At 40.1% G+C, this 8,170-nt stretch overlaps 2 protein-coding genes across 3 annotated transcripts; both read left to right on the top strand.

Annotated features, from left to right (window-relative positions):
- The first annotated feature begins 3,539 nt into the window (after positions 1-3,539).
- Positions 3,540-5,485, top strand: LOC126631455 (uncharacterized). The gene is made up of 2 exons (XM_050301582.1): positions 3,540-4,549; positions 5,249-5,485. Exons 1-2 carry the CDS (start codon positions 4,118-4,120, stop codon positions 5,483-5,485), a joined length of 669 nt encoding a protein of 222 aa, XP_050157539.1. The 5' UTR covers positions 3,540-4,117.
- A 1,186-nt stretch (positions 5,486-6,671) lies between these two features.
- On the top strand, positions 6,672-7,699 carry LOC126632826 (uncharacterized). 2 transcript variants are annotated; one of them, XM_050303322.1, is made up of 2 exons: positions 6,672-6,922; positions 7,036-7,699. In XM_050303322.1, the coding sequence occupies exons 1-2, from the start codon at positions 6,771-6,773 to the stop codon at positions 7,553-7,555; spliced, it is 672 nt and encodes a 223-aa protein (XP_050159279.1). In that variant the 5' UTR covers positions 6,672-6,770; the 3' UTR covers positions 7,556-7,699. The 2 variants fall into 2 exon arrangements, with proteins under 2 accessions (XP_050159279.1, XP_050159280.1); XM_050303323.1 differs by having other exon boundaries at positions 6,748-6,896.
- Positions 7,700-8,170: the final 471 nt, after the last annotated feature.

Raw genomic sequence — 8,170 nt, 5'->3', positions numbered from 1 at the left:
CATGGCATTGTCTCCTTGTAGTTAATTGCACCACAACTGCTACTTTTGACTTTAGTCCACACAGCATGTTTCTTTGTAGGTAGCTGCATCGTTTATTTAAACATAGATGCTGATAGTACCTGTGGGTAAACATAGTTTGATGTTGAAAGGCTCTACACGGCATACTTCCTTACAAGCAGCTACACCATAATTCCAACATAACTATTGGCCTACCCTTTTTAGTTATGTATAGCTGCTGCGCAAATTTGATTATTTGGTCTTAGCTTCGTTATAGTCAAGCACGCATAGATCAGACTTCTCTTCCCATTTTTTTTATATCACTTTACAAGTGAAAAATTCCATATGCCTAGCACATGACAATTTGAAGAAGTGCTTTTGCCACTTTCAATTTAAAGTCACCTCTAGTGGCTTTGGCCTTGGTAATTTTTTTGAAGATGTTAGCATGTGGCAGTTCGAACAAATGCTAATTCTGTAGGGGGGAAAGAATGATTTTTGATGAGTTATGGCTGCATCTAATTTTTTTTTGGATCAGATTGCCTACGTACCCTGTGAAGGGATCAAGCCGAACGTAGTTCACCCCTTGATTTCGGGAAAGTGGTTTTTACGGCTGTATCTAGTAATAAAGCTAGACTACCTACGTACCCTATGAAGGGATCAAGCCGAACGTAGTTCATCCCTTATTTTGGGAAAATGATTTTTACGGCTGTATCTAGTAATAAAGCTAGACTACCTACGTACCCTATGAAGGGATCAAGCCGAACGTAGTTCACCCCTTAATTTTCGAGATTTGATTTTGATTTTGATTTTTTTATGACTGCACCCATTTTTAATGATAGGCTGCCTACGTACCCCTTTTTGAGGGATCAAGTCATACGTAGTTCAGAGTGTATTTTTTTTCAGACCACCTTATAAGGGTTTACGTCTAAAAAGCTCACTCTCCTTCTATTCCTTTGTTGGTCTTTTCAGTCCATGCTCGGATTTCGAATCGCTTTCGAGAAATTTGCTTTTCAACGTTGCATGCCATCGAGACTAGCTCGTCAAATGTTTGAGGCTCTGCAACAGCAACAAAAGTTCCGATCTCAGGTACGAGGTTATGTGAGCACATTTGTACTGTTGTCGTCTCGGTCAATTTCTCTGTGCATTGTAGCTTTAGGCCTCTCCATCTTGTGATGAAATCATTTACGCTTTCATCATGCCTTTGCATGGCATTAGCTAAATCCACTATCGAGATTTTCCTTTTGGAGCTGACGAAGTGTGCAAGGAACGACTTTTGCATGTCGTCCCATGTACGGATAGAACCTGGAGGCAATTGCGTGTACCAAGTAAAAGCTGGTCCTTTTAGGGATTGCACAAATTGTCTTATTACCAAGGCGTCATATTGTGATGTCTCTCCACATGCTGAGTAGAAGTGAGCTAGATGTTCTTGTGGGGTGCCGTTTACACCATCAATTTTTTCAAAATTCGGTCTTTGATAACCTTTTGGGTATGGCATCGCATCGTAGTGTGTAGGGTATGGTCTTTGGTACCCTAAATTCGGTGGAGTTAAGGATATATGGAATTTACGAATGTTCTCATCAAATATTTCCTTGACTTCTTGTTGTGTGATTTGACTTGAGGAACCTTCCTTTTTTGTTTCACCACCACCAACAACGTTAGCGTTAATGGCTAGTTGTACATTTAATGCTGCAATTTCAGCGTCTTTTTCAGCTAGCTTCCTTTGCATTTCTTGAAGCTGCTCCTCTAGACTTGACGTGCCAATTACCATGACTGACATAGACTTTACATCTTCATTTTTGCTCTCCAACCATTTGGGAATGTTATTCGAGGTGAATGCCTTGGAATGGGATTGATGTAGTCTTGCTTGAGCCATTGATTGTTTAATATGACCAATACATGGTCGTGACTTGGCTTGGCGATCGCGGAATGCCCCCTGTGATTTCGAGCTAGCGCGAAGCCCCATAACTTGGTTTTTAAACTTGTCTTGAGATTTTTGAGATGCCCCCTGTAACATGTGGGCTTGAACTCTCATTGCCTCATTGTTGTGTATTTTTGGATTTGTCTTCTTAGACTTGACACAACTTGTCACCTTGGAGTGCCCCCATAGGTGGTGTGCGTTAGCAACCTTGATTTTACCTCCAATGTATCGGGCTTGTGATTTGATATTTGAGACGATATTGTCTTTCTTGGTAGATTGTATAGGCCTTGTGGTATTTTTCCTTGAAACTTTCTTTTCTTTTCTAAAAGAAACCACCTTTACAGGCTCCGCAGTGATTAACGTGATTGGAATTGAGCCAATCATAATTTCAATTGTGGTGCAAGCTTTATTAGCTGCAAGTGCGTTGGACTTGATGGCTCTTTGTTTTTTGGTCTTCGCATCTTTGGTTGATGCAAGTGGAGCCTTAGCGGCTACATTTGGGATGCCTTCAGTAGCTTCCATGGCAGCATCTTCACTTCTTTTCTTCCTAAGAACTTTAGCAACTCGTTTCTTCGCATTTTTGGTGTTATTCTTTGATGGAGTCTTCTTCTGCACTGTCTTTGTGACTTTGGCAATTGCTTTGTTGGCTTCGACTTTAGGATTTGGCTTTTGGACCTTGAGTGAGACTAGTGCTTGATCAATGATGAATGACATTCGATAACCAGCACGCCTTACATGTTTTGCCTTGGGATGAGTTGCCAGAAACTCATGGAAGTAAACAATGACTTGTGGTGCCATCTCGTTTCCTGCGAGAAAATAGGTAGCACATAAGATTTCATTTATTCATAGTTAGAGATGAAAAGGTGAATGGGTCCCACTGGGCGTGCCAAAAATTATGTTGAGCAAAAATTGTACATAATATGTAAACAAATAATTCACTCAACACAATTTCACCCTCATTCAGTTTTCCGAAGAGGGTTTTATTAATTCGAGTTCGACCCATTCTAGGCTACACGCCTATTAATTACAATCTTTCTTTTGGGAAAGAAATACCCTTTGATTCCAATTTGAATAAAAATGTAACTTGAGGAATTTGATGTTTGTTTGATTTTGTGACTGCACATAGGTTGAATCCTAGATTGCCTACATACCCTCTTGAGGGATCAAGTCACTCGTAGTTCATGGATTTGGTATTTATTTGGATTTGATGCCTTGTGCAGTTTTAGCTCATGCGGGCGAGGAGCATAGTGCCTTATGCAGTTTCAGCTCATGCGGGCGAGGAGCATTTGAAAATTTGATATGGCTTCATGCCATTTGAGACTTTGATACGGCTTCGTGCCCTTTGAAACTTTTCTTTGGCTTCGTGCCATTTTGGTATTTGATGGTAGGAGTGAATTTAGTTTATATAAACCAGGGATTCATTTCGGTTTCACGGTTGCGTCTAAAATTTGATATTAGACTGCCTACGTATCCTTAACGGAATCAAACCGGCGTAGTTCGTTAATATTTACGAATGAATGAACCACGTGAATAACATGGGGTGTGTTTTTCCCACTTGTAACTTACTTTTTGTCCACACTTTCCTTTTATCTACTCTGCTTTTATTTGGCACAAACTAGTGATCAATGCATGCAAAGTCACTTAATAGCTCGCCAACTTTACCAGGTACTAGAGCACCATTGCTATTTTTCATCTCTCATGTTTTTGTTGGATTGCCTACTGTGATCAGTAGCTGTGAGAAGAGACCAAACTGAGTTTGAGACGAATTTAGCATCCAAGAACTGCATGAGTTTTGTACCCAAATACTTTGCGGGATTTAACACTTACGAAACGTTCATGGAGGTTAATGACCTGAGTTTTGCCGTTGTGGGATTTAATATCCAAGCTTTGCTCTTTGTAGAACAAACAAAACCTGAGAACTTGATCGTGGGTTAAGTATCCGATTCTTCATCGCAGGTGAAATGCTCTTTTGTTTTGTAGCATTTGTCAATTTTACTTACTTTTCCTTTGCAAACCATCTTTTCCTTTGCAAACCTTCTAGATGCCTGAGGAACCCTTTGTGTTCTCTCTTCCGTTAGTGACCTGAGAGCAATCTTTATTCCCGCTGGTGCTTGAAGTCGACGTCATTCTGGCACACTTTGTAACGCAGGAAGACTTAGGCTGATTTCGTTGCCGCCGGTCCATGCTTCTTGTTGCTTTTCCATGTCCGTGTTTGTTGCTGCAGTGTTCGACATCTTCAACTTTGAGAAGACAAAGCATGGCGTCGGGATTCTCATAGAGCTTTCAGGTTTGATTGGAACTTCACGGGGTGGTTTAGACCACTCCGAAGAAATTCATGGGACTAACTACAACGGCACGGAGCACTTAGATTTGATTGGAACTTCACGGGATGGTTTAAACCACCCCGAAGAAATTCATGGGATTGACGGCAGCGGCACGGACGAACTTGCTGGGCATAGAAATCACTGCATGGCCGCTGTTGGTGGCAGAGACGATGGTTTCTTTGCGGCTATTGGCGAAGAAGACAGCAAATGTCTCCGTTGGTGGAGAAGAAGAAGAAACGAGGACAGGTTTGGGGGGGGTCGGTGCGATTTGTTGGTGGTGCATGTTCCCACCAACATCTTCTTTGCTTCAGTTAAACAAGAAAAAAAAAGAAAACCTCCCCCTTTTTTTTCTGCAAAAGACGACAACAACCTCTCTAATAAAAATCATGAATCCATTAAGAGAATGAAAAATACCTTTTTAATCTTTCTTCTTTATATTTGGCTTCTTGTTGCTATTCCTTTTCGCTTTCTTTTGCTGCCTGTCTTTTTTTTTTGTCGATTTCCTTCCTCTTGTGCTTCTCAGTTTCTGCAACGTTTTCTTGTCACTCTACCCCGTTTCCGTTTTCTCTCCTCTTTTTTCCTCTTGCACTGCAACTATTATTTATAGGCATGGTTGGAAGGCTCTGGAGTTTTTACGTGGGGGAGTAGAGGCCTCCACTTTCCCTTAACTTCTCCCATTATCTGTGCAGCAATCTTCCACAACTGCAACCCCCCCACGTTTTGCAGAAAAATGAGGAGTTTTTTTTTTGCTCACGTTTCTTCCTCTTCTGTAGGGAGATATATGTGTTTTGCTTTATATATTATTATTATTATTTTTTTTTTGTTCAACAGTGTCGTGTCGGGTTATCGGGTCGTGTCAGGAATTGCCAGGCCTACTTATGGGTTTGGCGAGGAAACCCCAGCTGAGGCTGGGTTTCGATTTTGGGCCACAAGGGAAAGCCTAGCCTCGTGGGCTAGTTGATTGGAATGTGGGTCGTGGTTAAGCCTAACATCACATCTGCTGGCATAGGCCGAGACGAAGGACCAGCCCAGCTTGCGCTGGCTCGAGTCGGGGCTTCAGGCCCGTGGTGTGAAACCAAACCAGGCCTACGGCCTAGTGTCCACAGTATGCAGCGAAGCCCAAATGCTTCAGCAAAGGTCCAAGATGTTGAATGATGTTGTCTTGAGGTCCATCTCGCGGCTAGGCTTCAGGCCAGCTCGGTGGTCCTTATGGTGGTGCCACGGTGGTGTTGTGGCGGTGCTGTAAAAACAACCCAAAATTTTCCTTTTTTTTTGTTTTGTTTTTGTTTTTCGAATTCTAGGGTTGAAAACCCTAAGTGCTTCTATATTAATTTCGATTCTTTGACTCACAATTCCACATAGCATATATGCGTAATGCATGAACAATTATATATATTGACAAAATATATGAACATATATTGATATATATAATTGGAAGGAAAATATAAATATAGGGGGTTCATGCATCATGGAGAATGTTTTCATATTTCAAGGTTTTTTCAAATATCTTAATTTATTTTAGAAGAACCTGATTGGCAGAAAACGATTGAAAACCTTTGAATTTGTAGAAGATAGCCTCCTCCTACAATGCGTCAATTCCTCAGCTTCTGGCATGAGCGTGTTGATAATGTGTTGTAGACCTAATTAATTGAGCGAGCTAAGGAATAGAGAGAGAGGGGGCCGGCGGCAACAAGAGAGAAAGAGAGAGATTTAATTTTGAGGTGTATGTTGTATCACTCCCTTATGCCTTTATTTATAGTAGTAGGAATGATAGAATCCTTACCCTTATATGATTACATCTATTAACCACAAGATACTTCTAGATAGACCTGGCATTTTGGACCCGACCTGACCCGTTAATATTAGTATTTGGGTGGATGCTTAACAGGTCGGGTCGCTAACAGGTGAACCCGTTAACAACCCGTTAAATAATGGGTCACTTTGGGTTAAACCGTTAGACCCGTTAGTTGATGATATTTTAGTAATTTCAGTAAAGTCTTAACAACAAAAAATAAACTCTATGCAAAAAAAAAAAAATAATAATTGTTAATAGGTGTTAACGGGTGAAACGAGTGACCCGTTAGCTTAACGGGTCGGGTTCGGATGACCCGTTAGCTTAACGGGTTGGGTTCGGATGATCCGTTAACTTAACGGGTCGGATTGAACCTGATCCAAACCCGATCCAAATCCGATAAATCCAACTCGTTTACATATCTACTTCTAGATATACTAAGATTTACATAATTACATTCCTAATCTGATAGGAATGCAACGTAAACATTATTATTTTTCTTCATTGCCGTACCAAGAAGGAGCGTGAGAGGTGGGTGGAAATCATCTTTTCTAATACGTTTTACACACGGCCATAGCACAAATGAAAATGATGTGTATATTTTATTTAATTATATATCACAATAAAACACTCTACACGTCTTGTGGCTTTTTGTTGTGTGGCCGTCGGCCAACCCAAAAAACAAAATCCCTCATCCCCCCCCCCTCTCTCTCTCTCTCCCCTCTGCAACAACAACAATATGACAACAAGCAGCAAAGGAAACACCACCACCACACCATCAGTGGTCCAAGGGGAAGCAGCAGGCAGCCGTGAGTGCTGCATGTGTGGGGATTTTGGCTTCTCCTATGAGCTCTTCCTTTGCAAGGTTTGCCAATTCAGATCTCAGCACAGGTCCCCAATTCAACAAAACCATCTACTCTTTTTATGTTTTTCATTAGATACACATATTCAATTTCATCCTTCAATTTCTGGGTTATGACCTAATCAAAATTTCATATGTGCAGGTACTGCAGCAATCTTTACCCAAATGCTGAGTCCTGCAGAATCTGCAATTGGTGCCTCACCCAGAAGGAGGACACAAAGGAGAAGTCCCAAAACTCCTCAAATTCTTCCTCCTCATGCAAAAAGGAAACCCAAGATCAAGACCATCTAATTACCAAGATCACCAAGAAAAAAAATAATCCATCAAAAAATAGTAATACTTCATTTGGTGGGTGTCTGCGGGGTACTATGCAGCTGCAACCGAGTGGGCCCATCAAGAAACAGAGATCACTTGATCTTCATCACCTTCATCGTCATTCGGCAGCAATATCTCCATCACCTTCACCATCTCCAAAATCTGCACCAGTTGTTACCAGAAAGAGGATCATCACAAAAGGGGAAAAGGAGGCTGAAAGGACCAGGAGGACACGGTCAGAGGACATATCAAACATAAACAACACTAGTACTATTGGGATCACAAGGCAAGTCTTCAGGAACAAGGTCAGAAGATACAAGCTTCTGGATGAAGTTTCAAGTCAATGACTTGTTGACTACAACCAGCTATATATTCCAATTTTTGTTTCTCTCTCTTTGTTTTTCTTTTGTATGTAATATAAATATAGATAAAATTTGGTCTATGTACATAACCTACATGTAATGGAGAAGGCTAGTGGCTGGTTTAATTTAGTTTTAGCATATCGTAATTTTCAATTAAGGTAGAAAAATAATAAGAAGGGTATTTTAGTTAAAATGGTTAATAAGATTGATATAACCATTTATTTGGATTCGTGAGATTTAGAATCAACATAAGTTATGCTTAAGTTTGTCTACTGTCAATTATTTTGGTTTTTTTGTGAAAAATCTTTGTTAAATTAGGACCAAATGATAAAAATATTCTTAATTTAATAAATGATAAAAAATATTAAACAAAATTAAGGATATTTGTATCATTTTATCTTTATTTAATGAAAACTTTTCATGGAATTATCAAAATGATTGATGGTGAACAAACTCAGAAACCAGCTCTATAGATTTTAAATATCAAGAACTAAAGTGACATGTTATACCAATTTTAGAGATCATTTTGGCTTAAAAGCCTAATAAGAGTGACTTTGTGAACAAAATGTGTATAATTGAGTTCTTTTTCAGTTGGAACCA

This window comes from Malus sylvestris, chromosome 8 (assembly GCF_916048215.2).
Source record: "Malus sylvestris chromosome 8, drMalSylv7.2, whole genome shotgun sequence".
Lineage (NCBI taxonomy): Eukaryota > Viridiplantae > Streptophyta > Magnoliopsida > Rosales > Rosaceae > Malus > Malus sylvestris.
Note: the sequence above shows the minus strand (reverse complement) of the source record. Positions and strands in the feature narration are given on the sequence as shown.